Raw genomic sequence first — 15,384 nt, 5'->3', positions numbered from 1 at the left:
TTGCTATTAAGTACCTTATACATACACTATGAAATATTCTAGTTCAGCCCATATTTGGGTTTATGTAGCACATCTTTTACTCAAAGTTCTTCAGGGGTTACCCAACAGCACCACAATTTCCGTATCACAAAGCAACTGTTCACCAAGTTGAAAACCTCAGGTTTTGTTAAGCCACAACTATTTTGACGCCCTTTATGAACTCTTACTGTACACTGCAATATTGCTCAGGATGCTTTAACCAGTCTGAGTAGATACAAAACTCTGTGAAGGCTGCTATGGATGAAAACAGAAGCTCCTAGCTCTATTAGCCAGTAATTTAAGTCTGAACAGCTGTTTTGTTTGTGACATTTGTTAAGGTATCTTTTGTAGGCATAGTTACTATAAATTTACTGAATAAAAAACACTAAACAACTGAGAAAAAGTACGGAGCAAGAGTACTCGCTGTTCCAATCTTCTGTGTTTCCTTCTAGGTCTGCTAAACTGGAAGTCTAAGTATGATACTGCATTCAGCAATGTCTAGTCTCAACAAGGACACTGCTGCAGCCAAAAGGTGACAAAAAGAGTCATGAGAATCTAATCCCTTATAATAAAGAAAGGTGTTGTGCCAAATTCAGCTTTTAATAAAAGTAAAACTTTTAATGAAAACTAAGTTTGCAATTTCAATAGCAAACTGTCATTGATTTCCCAATACTTCAGAGAAAGTGCAAGCAGTTTGCTACAGCTGCTGCAGAAGAATGAAAGCTCTCCTTACACTTTTACTGTATTAGTTAAGTACCTCATCAACATTAAATTTTAACTACCAAAACCTCCACATTCTTAATTAAAAAAAAAAAAACAACACACTCACAGACACTTTGGGGGGAGAAAAAACACATCTTTTCTTCCTTTCAGAAAAACTACTGTATGTTTCTCCCATACTTGACAAGCAAGCCAAGTACTTTTGGATGACAGGATGCCAAACTGTTGAAACAGCACTATACATGTAATTTACTACTTGACAACCTACTGTTTAATTTTACTTTTTGGCTACTTCTTCCAACCACAAAACAACTACTTAAAGAAACCCATAACACAAAACCCCCAGCATCTTACATAAGGTTTAGATGCAACTGGCTCCAATCTCCACAGCAATCCGATATTCCTTTATCCACATTGGCTTAAACAGTGGTTTTCACAAGAGAACTGCAGGATTTTGCTAATTGAAAAGTACCTTTTTCAAATTCTACTGAGAACGTGTCATTTTTGGAAGCTATTTTTAGACAGACAGCAATCTAATTCTTTCTACAGCTTTCTCCGACTAAAAAGCACATCTGTTTGATATGCTGTATTTCACTATGTTTCCTTTGTTTATCTTCTGTATTTCCCTGCAATAATTTTAGTTCTTGTAACATTTCGTCTGTACGTTTTGCAAGACTTCTGCTCCGTATTACCAACATATCACTGAACTGATGCCGCCAAAAGCGAATAGAACGGCACATGAATTGCTGCTCTAATACGGCAGCAGGACAAGAGAAATAACATTACAAGACTACTTAGCTTTTTTACTTGTACACTTCTACATTTAATGAGTGGTTTAGACCACATGACTTTAGACATATTCTGCTCAAGTGAACTGCTCATTGTCATGCAGTTTTATCACCAAAATCTGAGAAACTTATTTTGTCCAAAAGATCAGGATTGCAGGAGCAAAAACCGTTAAGGTTTGAAAACACTACTGCTATTCATGTATATACTTAACAGAAAATACAGGATGTGAATTCCCCCTTTAAGCATAATTACATTGATTTTAGAAGGCATAAAGCGGCCAGATTTAGTAGCATTTACTGCAACACAAGCTTGTAGTTGCAAAACCAGAAAACAGTATTCTAAAATTAGTTTTAAAAAAAGCCACTACTTGGAATAGGAAAGTATTCCAAGAACAAGTGATTACTGCATTAACAAAGAGATGTTAAAATAAACGAAAGATATCAGGTAAAGTTAAAAAACCCCAAAAAAGACAAAAAACCACCAAAAGACAGTCCTGACCAAACCATTGTTACTTGCAGCTACCAAAAATTATGAAATAGTATTTATCAGTGTTAAAAGGCATACCTCAGAAGGCAGTTTACAGTGTGTATGTTTACCTCAGCATTTTTAGACCTTGGAAGATTTACAGCCCTCTTTAGCTTCTTTACCGATTCTGTTATTGCAGGAGTCTCTACACAATCCAACATGGAACAGATTTTTCTGACGGTCTTAATTACGTGATCTACTGCTTTATGCTGGTTCTAGTAAGGAACGTAGGAAAGAACAGATTGATCTGATCACAATTGTGAAACAGTGTGACTTTTTAGAATGAATTGTCAAAAAAGTTTCATTATGTGATGCTCATCTCAATTACATTAGCGTAACAATTGAGATAACAGTGTAACAATTTGATTAGAGAGACCTCAATAGTGAGAGCTTACTCATAAAGTTATCAATTCCAAGAAGATAGAAGTAGTACAAACTCTAGAACAGTGTCCCAAAAAATATTAGGATGTTTCGAACAACTTTTTTGTATTAAGGTATAGGCAGACAAGTATTTTCTAATGAGATATGAAGCTTGAATTTCTCGTGTCATAAAAAATAGCTCAAAAGAAGGAAGACTAGTGTAGGAGTGTTTTCATTTCAGTCCTCTTAAAACAAACATGTATGTTCAAATTACAGTTATACTGCAGTACATATTCCATAATGGAACTTGATCTTTTTTTACTTCACTTCAACGTATTTTTCAAAAGTCTGTGGCAACTCTTGCCTTATGTATTTAAATGATTCTTCCATACAAAGCAATTGCAAACTGTCATCTCAGAAAAGGAAAGGAAGGGGGTTAGTCCTCTTAAGAATCTTTTTTGAAAGGAATATATCAGCTTCTTATCAGAAAATGAAATGCTGGCAGGCTGCTTAAGACAAAGTTGAGATGCTCCTCATTTTCCCATCCCCCTTTTCTTCAAATAGAAAAAAGGCCACTTAAAGCTAAATAAACCTAGGTTTCTTGGGGTTTTTAAATACAAACCAAATCTTCATTCCATTTTAAAGAGCACATGCAGAAAACATTGGCTTCAAAATAACTGTTTACTTTTTAAATGCTTAATGTATAGGTTTGGGGTTTTTTTTCCACAAACACATCTAAATAAGAGGGATTAGTGTAATATGCTCTTGGTAAGATGTAAACAGATTCTCCTCACCCCAAAGAAATTCTCATGACCTTCTTACAAATGGATAGTAAGGAAGCTGCTTGAATCAAAATGTTTTGAAATGGGGAGTTACCGGACAACAATTAACTTCCTCCTAGTAAAACAATAACCACAGAAGTCCGAAGACACTGAAGATATGGCTTAAATATTTATGAAGTGTTAACTTTGAAAGTAACAGCTTTTTTGGCACATGAAAAACAAAGTTTCCACTGCTGTTTTCTTCACAGGCTCTCAAATTAATCTCAATAAAAATAACTAACTTCGAAAGTGTTCAACAATGTGAAATCAAAGGCTATAAACAACTGTAGGGATTACTTTGTCCTGTTTCACTTGGATTTGTAACCTTCAGCTAGTGAACACATACATAAATTTGCTTCAGGAAGTAAAAAAATTTTCAAAAGCAATAACTGCTGCTATTTGGACCTAATCATCATCGCCTACAAGCTACATCTCCCATCTTCAAAAAGACTGTAGAAAGAGCAGAACATCAATTTAGACTGATATGTTTTGCATTCCTCACTGCAGTCTGTGAAACCACAGTTAAGCAAGCAAGCTGAGGCAGCTGCAAGAACAAAGCAACAAAAACATCTACCATATCAAGAAGCAGTAACATCTCACTTGACTACAAAAAGATTGTATTCAAAAATTACCCTTGAGAACATGGTGAAACACCATCAAGGGAATTAAATAACATTAAGGGAATGTGTAAATAACAGATATCAGCTTGTTCAGACCTGCATTCCTGGACAGGCAAACAATCATAGTGGAAAAAAGTACAGAAATTAAATAATTCATTTAAAGACTTAAAGACTGTCTTACAGAAACTGTTTAATAAAATTCTTATACATTAGATGACTATGTTAAGTCTCCAAGTTACATTATAATCAGGAGTTAAATTAAGCTTCCTCTTTTAGAAATGAGTAAAGCAGGTTACCTTCAGTTAGCTCTTGCGTTTGGGAAATTATTCCCAAAACACGAGCTGTTTTAAGCTACCTATCATACACTGAAATAGATAATGGTTTTGACAAAGTATTTTAAATTAATCAGGTAGTATAAAAAAGGATTACATTTTGTGTAAAACTTACTTGCATGTTCCAAACATGCTTCAGTTACAAGAAAAATTGTACACAATTATAAACTGCACAGTTTTTTATCTGTTACCAATAAATAATTTGTAAACAGCAACTGACAAAGTCAGGATTCAGGTCTTTTTGCTATTCCTCAAAATTAATGTCTTCCAGTGTTTCTGAAGAAAAGGTTATTTTATACCTAAGGACTTGGACATTTGGACACACTTCTACTTGGGACAATTAAGTAATAATTAGTTTCCAAGAAAAGGTAGGAAGAAACGTAGAAAAACAATCTAAAAATCCCTAACTCCAAATTTACATTTGACAGCTTGTTCAGATCTCAGTTTCCTCTGCAAGTCTTTTTTCTGCCAACTACCTCATTAATAAACCTTGTTGTGCTACTTACCTCATTTTTAAGAGCTATGTTAACTTGCTTGTGATACACATCAAGAAGCTCTTCGATAGAAGACCTGCAAGAAACAGTAATTATTGCACACAGAAGTCAAACATAACCTTGGTCAGAAATTCATCTCCAGGCTTGAATACTAAAATAACCACATAACATTACCTTATAATGGGTTCTCTGAAAGGCTTTTCTACTTTGTAGAGGTGTTTGGTTAAATGTACAGGTGTTCTGTCATCATCTTCCTGCAATAAAGTATTAAAGTTCAGTTTTCATCTTTCCATAACATTTACTACTGTATTGTAAGTTTCATTACTAATACCTCTGAAGTTGGAGAAAGGCGTAAGGTGGTCTCCTCTAAGTGGAAAAGTAGTAACTAATTAATAGCCTATGAAACATGTACACATTGGGACTAGGGGGCACAGGGAAAAATGGCAATCGAGTGCCTAACTGCAGGTATCAAATACTCCTCCCTTCTTTGATGGTCTGATACAGATCAAATTGAACTCAAAACCTGTTCTCATCTTTTATTTAACTCTGAAATTTGCTCCTTCTCTTACAGGTCTCAAGTTTAGTCCAAATGCTTGCTTGTTTTCTTCAGCTATAGTACTTGGTCAAGTAAGAGAGATCAGCCATATTTATATTATTTACCTTGCAAAAATTCAGCATGTACTTAATTTCCTCTTAGCATAAGAAGATACAGTTCCCAAAACCAGGTAGACATGCTAAGTCATTAATTACACAAGAGTTACACCTCAGATCCATCAACTGATATAAATCTTTCAGAGCCTAGGTGTTTGCACTGCTGCTGCAGTTTAGGAAGTACGTACTGTTCGTGCCAGATCTCTGCATATCACACCATGTGTCAAGAGCTGCAGTTTGATTTCTGTGTCCCACTTCCGACAGTTCTGAACGTATTCATGGCTTCCTACGCAATGTTTACTGTTAAACAAACAAAAGCTCTAGTTACACCAAAAATATGCAGTTGTTTTCAAAAAAGCTCACATGGAATATTTAGTGCAATCTGTTGGCTCAAAATAAAGAAATAGGGAATCAACCTCCACACCATACTTGATCCAATTTTTACTTCTGAAGAAGTTTTAGTGTACTATTACAGACACCTACACTACGATAAAGCCCTTAACTACTGTGGCTAACAATAGAACCACACAGTCTAAGAAAACTAATGGGGATTTGTAAAACATTAGTTTTGGATAAAAACCCCAAAAGACAACCACTGGATGATTTCTAATAATCTGAAATAATCTTAAAATATTTTTTTTCCCTGGTTGCAAGGATTTGAAGAGCAGCTGAAAACTACATTAAACTGAAAGCATTAAACAAATGCTTTAGAAATCTGCATATGAAAACAACTTCTAGGAAGCTGTCAGGAACCTACTTTACTCTAAAAACTTCTGATCTGTGTGCAACATGTGACTCTTCCACCTTTATAAGACTTCTGCTTTCACACATTTAATGATTAAAGAGACACCTTCTAGTTACTGTGCCATGAAAAAGCATGAAGTTAATGAAACATTAATGAAAAAGAACAGGAGTTTGCTTACTTCTGTAGAACTTCTTCTTGGCCACAGACTTTCAGAATATAGCTGCCAATGTCCACTTCATTCAAGTCATCGTGCACCCAGCAAAGTGCCTGCATTATTATAAGCTCAACAGGAGAACTCACTGTTTAAAGAAATTACATCTAAAAGTCAAATATATGTCCATAGCAAGTGATATTAACCACTGTCCACTCACAAACTGTAGTCCTTTAACAAAACATTTTTATACTTGTAAGAAAGACTCTCATCCTCCTGTAGTCTCCTAAAATTCATAGCTTGAGATCTTTACCTCCCCCCCAACCCCACAAAGAAAGGCATATTATAAAACCTGCCTGTACTTTAAGAAATCAATAAATCCTTTTAAAATTAGGATCCAGTGTAGTCACTTGACCAAAAGTACAAACCCAGTTTGCTGTCCGTTTTCCAGAAGTTTCTGTATGTGAATAGTCTTTGTCCTTTAATTATAAATTTGTCTATTTGAAGACCTTGCTAAATAAGGCAAGTGATCCCAGAGGTGCTTAAAGTTTAACAATCATTAACTGAAGAGTTGGTGATGGAACCTCACTATTTGTTCTGCTTTTGAGGAAGTGAGGAGTCAAATCCAACTCAATGTCCTTTGTTCTGTTTCCCTTCCATTTATCTAGGGCAGTTTGCATATTGAACAGATAAGGTATCAATATGCATCACCAAGCCTTTGAAAAGAAACTCTTACCCACCAGTACTTTAACATCAGTCTCCAAATGCTTTTTTTGAAAACAGTGTTCCACCTATACATAGCAGCTGCAGAGCAAAAGAAATAATCCATAATCCTAGTCAAACTCAAGATCAATTTCCCCAGCACCACCAGCTGTCACTGACAAAAAGTATAGATATGTTTTGATGTCACAAACTTTTTAAGTACAAAAAGCTCCCTACCCAGTTTCCAATCTCCTTTAAATAATTTGCAAAAAATGTCGACAAGTGCCCCAAAATTCTGTAAAAATAATTGTATAAAAACATTTATTTTTTTCATCAGCACTTTGAGTGTTTTTCCCTTACAGGTACCTTACTAATTTCCCCCAAATGGGGAGGTTTTGGTTTGTGGGGTTTTTTTTTTTTGAGAAAGAAATTTTAACTTCTATGGTAGATAGAGAGGTAATACCACAACAGTATTTGTCACAATATGACGCAAGTGCCTCATCTCATTAACATATGACTAATTACTACAAGCACAGAAGTATTTGACAGCATGTGAAGAATGAGTATGTGGATTTCAAGAACTAGTAATGGTAACAAATATGAATTGAGAAACACTATTTAACCATTATTACAACCATTTAATTTGCTATTGTAGAGTGAAACTGCACTACTTCCTTCAGCAGAGAGGATGGTGGTTGACAGAGACAAAAGATGCAGTAACAGTTTATGGTCTATTGTGAGAGGCTGCAGTGGCAAAGGTGTGCCAGTCCTCCAATGACTACCGGAGTAATGCAAATATAACATTTCCACCCTTTTCCACACCCCCATCTTAAAAGACATTCATTTCTTGCTGACACACAGAGATTGCTCAGAGAGATTTGTACTTTCAAGTGAAGTCTAATGAAGAAATGTGAAATGAATAGTTAAATAAGCACTAAAGTTCATCTGTTTCCCATCTGGATCCTTTCTACACACTGAGTTGTCAGAATACTCAAAGGCTGAAAGCCATACTGAAGTAGTAGCTTAGCACTGGGATGCTGAAGCTCTGCAGTAATTCGATCAAGATCAGAAGGAAATAAAGGAAGAGAATAACTTTAACTATGCCTATTACTAGTCCCTATGAGGATACGTACCTACCTTTCACTAGACAAATAGTTTAACTGTGATTATTTTCAGCATCAGAAAAAGACCAAGAGCAGAAAGCATGAAGAGTAAGATATGTGGGGCTAGAATGCAAAACACATTCCAAGGCATTCACAAAAACTTCTAGAAATAAAGGGTTGAAGCCATAATGTTTTAGTTACACTACCAAATCCTTTTGTAGGAAAGGATTTAGTTTGTAATATTAGGAAAATGTAATCTTAAGGATCAAGAACAGAAACCCTTCCTAGGCTACACTTAAAATTACACCTAGTTTTTTTTAACAGAAGGGTATTAAATCACAGCAGAATAATTGTAAGGCCCAGAAAATTGCCATCAAAAATACTTATGCACTGAGAGCTTGTTTTCCAGCAGAGCAGCTAGTTTGAGCAATACAGCAACTCTGTATCTGAAAACAACCAAGTCTAAAGCATCTATAGTGTTACAGGTAAGGGAACCAAATGATAAAAACCCACCACAGCACAAACTGACCACCAGGTGACTGTCTGGGAATGAAACCCTCCCCAGCTCTAAAATACTACACCAGTATGGAGGCAAAAAGTAAGTTGCTTCTGAGGTTATTTGTTATCAGTTATTTTATCACCTGAAGTTGGTGTGAGCTTCTTGGTGTCACCAGGAACTGCCAGAAGTTGACTGAATCCAGAGTTACAGCCTTTAATGCAAGCATGTTGTGCAGTCAAGAATGTGACTTTATGTACATGGACAAGAACTACTGGCTACCTACAAAACTGAGCCAGATACTTTTGGCACATAATGGCAGTATTATTTCCGTATTTGTGTTTGTAAGTAATACATACTTTCAGTGTTTACACTCATTTCCCAAAAGCAGTTTGTCTGAATTTTCAGATAGGTGCAAGAGGCTATTTAAACACGTCGGTGTTGAAGTAAAAAAAAAATTCAATTAAGAACCTTAGTCCTGGATTTGTCATCTCCTCAATTACCATAAACTAGGTCAATCTCTTGACAGTTTTAATATTCCCAGCCATGGATACAACAGTGCTTCTGGTTTGCTTGCCTTTACTTTGCAAAAAAAAGTTTCCTTTTGTCAGCTTCTAAATATTTTCTGATGGAGGCACTGACCCAGAGTTAGATTATTTCTTCAGTTACCTTTTCCATAGCCCTAGAAGCAAGCCACATACCAGAGACCAGGGGATTACAGAAACTGAAAGCCACTGGCCTGGACTGAGTATACAGTCTGTAAGTCTTACAAGCAAACTCCAAGTAAAAAAAGGCAGAAACATACCATCACACGTAAAAGTTACTGGCTGCTGGAATTCTTCGATTTCTATAGAAACCTTGATACTGGCACTTTCCCCACTTATATTTCGTTGCAGCATGACTGGACTCAGTACAAAGCCTGGATTTGTTTCCTGATTAGCATAAGGAAACTTGGTCCTCAATCTGAAAGTAGAGAAGGTTTATGAAACACTGCAATGGTAAGTCTAAGTCTAAAGCACCAAAACCACAAGCCACAACAATAAAGACTACCCTTTGCTCTTCACTTAAATTGTATGTACAAAACACCATTTAATTTTTTCTACTTTCAACAGAACACTGCTCACTGTAATTATATAAGTAGTAGTTGGGGGGGGGGGGTTGGGGGGGTGGGGGGAGGAACCCTAGCATATAATTATGCAGGTTAGCTTAAAATATTTAATGGGTTGATGTTTACAGGACATATCCAGCTTCTGCAGAAGCTAAGGTTTCAAAGTTTAAAAAAAAAAAAAAAGAACCCAAAAACATAGCATTTGCTAAAACTAACTTAAAAAAAAGAGGGTAATTTCTTTTATGTACAAACCACCACAAAACCCCTTACACATTTTACTTTTTTGGAAGCCTAATTTGAATGTAGGTACTATGCAAAAGTTAGTTATTTCAAGTTGTGAAGTTGAGAAAGAGGTCTAAGTGAAGGGAAAGGCTTTTCTTTAGGACTCAAAGAGCATTATACAAGCAGCGTAAAACATTCACTTAGTAATGAGTAGGCAGTACTTCAACAGCCACTTTTTATTTTCTGCTATTAATTCAACTATAACCTTCTGCCAACATTAAAGCAGTGTTATAACAGATTAAGAACAGAATTAATCTGTTATAGTCACCTATTTAATCATCTTGATTCCTTAGAACAGCATGAATAAAAAAACTAATTCCTCTAGGAAGAGTTGCCCCATCAAAAGTCCATCAGCATTTTAAGCACTGGGTCTTGGGAAAAGACAACAGTCAGATTTAACTGTTGCAACAGACTTATTTTATGTGAGCTTTGTCTTAATGTTGCTCATCAGTACGTTTCATAGTTATAGTTCGTACTGGTGTTATAGGGGTGTTTATGAAATGAGAAGCAAACTGTTTTAAAAAGCAGATGTTACTCTTCACATTCAAAGTTCTTTATTTCCCAAATTAGTCTTTGGCTTTTGATCATGAGACAAAGAGAGGCAAGGTGCCTAGCTTGCCTTCTCCAGGAAGAAAGCAAACCAAATAATCTCTCATTAAACTGTGCCACTAAAAACTAGAATGGTCATTCTAGGGTATGAAGTCCCATCTTCGTTAATGAACTTCACCATCTGATCTAAGCAGGAGGAAGGTTGAAGGTTTTATTTAATACAGAATTCCAGTTGTGGAAGCAATAAAAATGAGAGTATTTAAGAGTTAGAAAGTTATTAGGTGAAAGGACTTAGTGACATGCATCAACTAAGACAAAAATTATTTCAAAATAAATTGTACTTAATATATAGAATAAGATATAGGTATAAAGAAATACAGAAAAAAGTATGAGGATAAAGTAGTATTATAAAATTAAGAAAAGTGGGAGGAAAAAGACACTGGAGCAAAAGAATAAAGAGGAGCAATAATTCAAAAACCTTAGTACTGAACACCTTAAAAATCCTGTTGCATTCTTAAAAGCCAAACCAGACAAAACCAGGAAAAACTAGGATAAGAAAAGGGGAAAAAGGACACACTAAAATTCACCCCATCAAGCAAAAAATGTAGACTGTCCCTGTCAACCTAACTGAAAATGAGTTATTTAATTTTCTTTCCTTCAGAAAGCTAGTTTAAATTCCATAATTTCTTACTTTGTAACTGCTTGAGAAAAAGCTGACAGCTCTTGATTCTGCCCTTCAATTTCTTGGAGAAGCACGTTTTCTGTCAGTATGCCAGTGGTCGCATTGTCTTTCTGCAACTCAAAGATAATACATTATTTAAATAGTTGCAAACACATTCCTACAGCCAGCAAAGCCGCGAGTAGATAACAGATTCTCATGAGTCTGGGGTTTACTGTTAGTATTATGTATGCTTCTACATGGGAGTAAAGGTGTATCATTACCAAGTTGAAAAAAGAGTTAATGGACCAGTGAATGCTTTACAGAAGGTAATTTGATAGCATCATTATCAGTTCAGTTGTAAGCATAAGAGTTCTTGAGCTCTCTGCAGTGACCTGTTGCATTAGAATTTGGCTAGGTTTTGCTGAACCAGAGGAGGAAGACAGAGGCATGTTTTTTCCTCCTGTTCTGCGACTCAGCCTTCGGGATAGTCCCAGAAAGAACCATTACACATCAGTTCTGCCCATGAATACCTTTTCCTACAAAGCAGGAAAATTGTACACTGAAAGCAAGTAGTATTCAGAACACTCAACTCAGAACTAACCTCATGATATCAAATTAGTGGTGCTTTAATCCCTTATGCCATATGTACACACCAGCTCCCAAAAGTGGAATCACAGAACATTAGGAGTTGGAAGGGACCTTGAAAGATCATCTAGTCCAACCTCCAAGAGCAGGATCACCTAGACTAAATTGCACAAGAACACATCCAGGAGGATTTTTAATGCCTCCAGAGAAGGAGACTCCACAACCCCTCTGGGCAGCCTGTTCCAGTGCTCCATCATCCTCACAGTGAAAAAGTTCCTCCTTATATTCACATAGAACTTCCTATGCTCCAGCTTGCACCCGCTGCCCCTTGTCCTATCACTGGCCATGACTGAGAAGAGCCTGGCTCCATCCTGATTCTCACCCTTTGCATATTTCTAGACATTAAAAAGGTCACCCCTCAGTCCCCTGGTCTCCAAGAGAGAGGGCCAGCTCCCTCAGTCTTTCCTCATAAGAAAGGTGTTTCACTCCCTTAATCATCTTGGTGGCCCTGTGCTAGGCTCTTTGGAGGAGTTCTACATCCTTCTTAATCTGATGGGCCCAGAACTGGACAGAATAAATCCAGAATCCTTGAAGCCCATAATCTGAAAAACTGCTCTGAGAAATGCAGTTTCAAAACCCAAAAAAATCTAATAGCATTTAAAAAAAAAAAAAAAATCACAAACAAAATTGCAGCAGTTTTTAATCCCTATCTGTTTCTGATCCAGTTCACAATACCACTGTACAACTGTTTATGTAAGCTAACAGTCAAGAGCAGCTAGAACAACCAGTGGGGCTGAGGTGGAACTTGATCATACACAGTCTAACAGCCACCACCAGCCTCAAGCACTCACGGAACTCCAGTCAGATAGATACTCCCTGGAATTAGTTAATCTTGAAGAGTTTGCTCCCGTCCAACCTAAGGTCAATGAGCACAGAGGATAAAGTCTTCTAACTTTAATCCACCCAGGAAAACAAAAAGCCCATAACAAAAACCCCACACAAAACAGACTGCACTATAGTTTTGGGGTTTTTTTTCTTAAAACCACTGTTTTACTCACATTTGAAATACTAACCAGCATGTGGGTTATTCATTATTAGCTGACAAAACTGCCTTAACATCTAACTTCATTAGCGCGTATCAGACAATATAGTCAAGTTAGACTGTCTCAGAAGAGGGGTCAAATCTGTAACTGGGCTAGGGACTGCCAGGTCTTTTCCAACTTTTTTTTTTTCCAACTTTTTTTTTTCCCCTTGAATGAAGTTGTTTAAACAGTATAGCATAAAGCTACAAGGGATAATAAACATAACCCATAATTACCACTTAAATTGCATTTAAACCTAGTTATTTCAGCTAAAATACTGGTTTCACGAACACTGATTAGTTCTCTGTAACCAGGGATTAGCCATACCACTGGATGAAATTAGAACAGGGAGCTGTAAAGCCCAAAAACCTAGAATGAGATTCAGGAGCTTGTGTATACTACCTTCAATTTAAAAAGGTTCTTCCATTCTAACACCTCAGACAAGTTCTATCACATAAAAATACTGCTGGCCAACTGCACAAGACATGCTGACAAACCTGAGCAACTATAGCTAGTACATGTATTCTTTAAACAATTACACAATAACCAAATGGAAGATCATACAAGGAAACAGAAGGCTGACATACCAAGTGAAAGGTAAACACCCGCGATAAAGGCTCAACTACCTGCTGGTGAGCACTCAATACAAAACTCACTCATTTCAAAACAAGAAGCTGGCTGTACAAATGTTCTATTTTCTCTCTTTAAGAAGTCTTTATAAAGTTAAATAATATTACAAGTGCTCAAAGCATGCTGCAACTCTAACCAGACTACAAAAGTAACACACAAAAGGATTACTTAGTCACACCAGCGATGCAATGACAGATCAAAAAAGTGTCACATAATGGCATAAACTATTTCCAGCAAAATTTGCAGGTTATTCAGATGTTAAATTCAAAGTAGTTTAGGGAACTAGAAGGCTTTTCTATAGATGCAAGCCTAACCAAGGTAAAGAATAAATCCTAATGCAATAAGAAAAGAAAAAAAGGTTTATTTGTTTAGCCAGAGCTAACCTCAGGGTCACGCTTGGCTAAGGACATCAATTCAAATATGTATTGCTGGAAATGACCTCCGGGCGGAAAATTAAGAAAATTAAGTATCTTTTTGCTTTTTTAGTTGAATTAAAGTACTAATTTTTGATCACTGGAAGATAATTTCAGGAGGACAAGCTGTGATAAACTAAGAAACCTATTTAAAAATCCCCTTGACTCAGAATATTAGTGTTTTAAGCACTGAATAAGCTTTGAACTTCCTTAACTTCAAGTTCAGCAAGTCTAGGAAGAGCAAAAGCTATCAGTCAATAAGCAAATAACTTGTAAGAAAGGACTTCAGGCTAAACTAGATAAATAGTTATTCCTGTAAAAATAGAACTGGCCTGCAAAATACAACTACTCAATAATCACAAAAAACAAACCCCAGGAAATACTAAAAGTCAAGTTAAATTAATCCCATGAGTATATAAAGCCACAATACTCTTCAACTCTGTGGAGAGGAAAGATAAAGACAACACCTAAAATAGGACAAAATGATGATTTTTGCCTCTGCTTTGAGAAAGGAGTGACAAACACTGAAGTATTTAGAGGGGAATACCAAATATATAGATACTTCCATCAAATAGGAAGCAAAATTCAAAACAATCTATGGATTCAAAAGATTAAATATAAGAAACAAAAAATAAGACTAAACATAACCATTAGTAAAAATTTCTGAAGGTGCAGCAGCAGCACCACAGGTTATTTGTTATTCGGGGGCAGGGAGGGGGGTGGGGTGGAATGATCCAGACTGGTTCAGATGCAAGACTGAAGGAAATATATACCTGTAGGGAAATGGGAAACAAGAGAACTGCCAGAAAACAGAGGTTAAATAACTCAGCTTCCTACTATACCAGATGGAATGTTACTAACACTAGCAAATAAAGTAGTAGGACTGGATGGACAAAAGTTAAGAGACACAGGTTACGTTGAAATGATCTGTTGGAGCGATTTCTCTTTTGACCTACTTGTTATCTTAATAACGTAACACAAGCAGCAGAAGCACCCCTGTTGATGATACAAGATTGTAAATTATCAATTAGCTTTATAATACAGACTGGAACTGGAGTATTATGCCAGAACTAGTTAACCACATACTGGAGGAAGACAAGTAAACTTCAAACCTTCAACTAGGAACAGTTTATAGCAGATTCTTGCAGTAGTAAGGATTTGTTTGAAGATGGTGGCTAAAGAAAATCATACATATTCACTGACTAGGCTGTAACGCCATCATTAATAAAGCAAATGCAACACAAGACTGTCAAGCAGGATGCCCCTAACCTGTCACGAGGGTTTTTTCACACAACTGTACAAGGCAAGTGGCACAGTGTGCTCTCACACAGAGCATTAAAAGTCTCATGAGCCATCTTCAGAAGAGAGGAAAGAGAAACTATCAGAAAGGGCTTGCAATGAAAGATGCCAGAAAGTCACTGTCTCTTATAACCACTTAGAGGTTTACCTCAACACATTATCTTAAATACCTGCTGTTCTATCCTGTTAAGAATACTTAAAAAGAAAAAAACAAACAATAAAACCCACAACAAAACCAACACAATTCT

At 36.3% G+C, this 15,384-nt stretch overlaps 1 protein-coding gene across 2 annotated transcripts in view; it reads right to left on the bottom strand.

Moving 5' to 3' along the window:
- PIK3C2A (phosphatidylinositol-4-phosphate 3-kinase catalytic subunit type 2 alpha) overlaps positions 1-15,384 on the bottom strand; it is a gene marked incomplete at its 5' end in the record, with an annotated part of 39,170 nt that overhangs the window by 20,877 nt on the left and 2,909 nt on the right. The window contains 7 exons of one of the 2 annotated variants that reach the window (XM_084262650.1): positions 2,124-2,267; positions 4,692-4,755; positions 4,854-4,933; positions 5,519-5,630; positions 6,254-6,374; positions 9,333-9,490; positions 11,158-11,264. In XM_084262650.1, the coding sequence (XP_084118776.1) occupies positions 2,124-2,267; positions 4,692-4,755; positions 4,854-4,933; positions 5,519-5,630; positions 6,254-6,374; positions 9,333-9,490; positions 11,158-11,264 (786 nt within the window). The remainder of the gene's footprint in view (positions 1-2,123; positions 2,268-4,691; positions 4,756-4,853; positions 4,934-5,518; positions 5,631-6,253; positions 6,375-9,332; positions 9,491-11,157; positions 11,265-15,384) is intronic. The other variant, XM_084262651.1, reaches the window with a different exon arrangement.

This window comes from Gallinula chloropus (genome assembly GCF_964237585.1).
Source record: "Gallinula chloropus genome assembly, chromosome: 4".
Lineage (NCBI taxonomy): Eukaryota > Metazoa > Chordata > Aves > Gruiformes > Rallidae > Gallinula > Gallinula chloropus.
The sequence above is the reverse complement of the archived record's forward strand: the minus strand, read 5'-3'. Positions and strand labels throughout refer to the sequence as shown.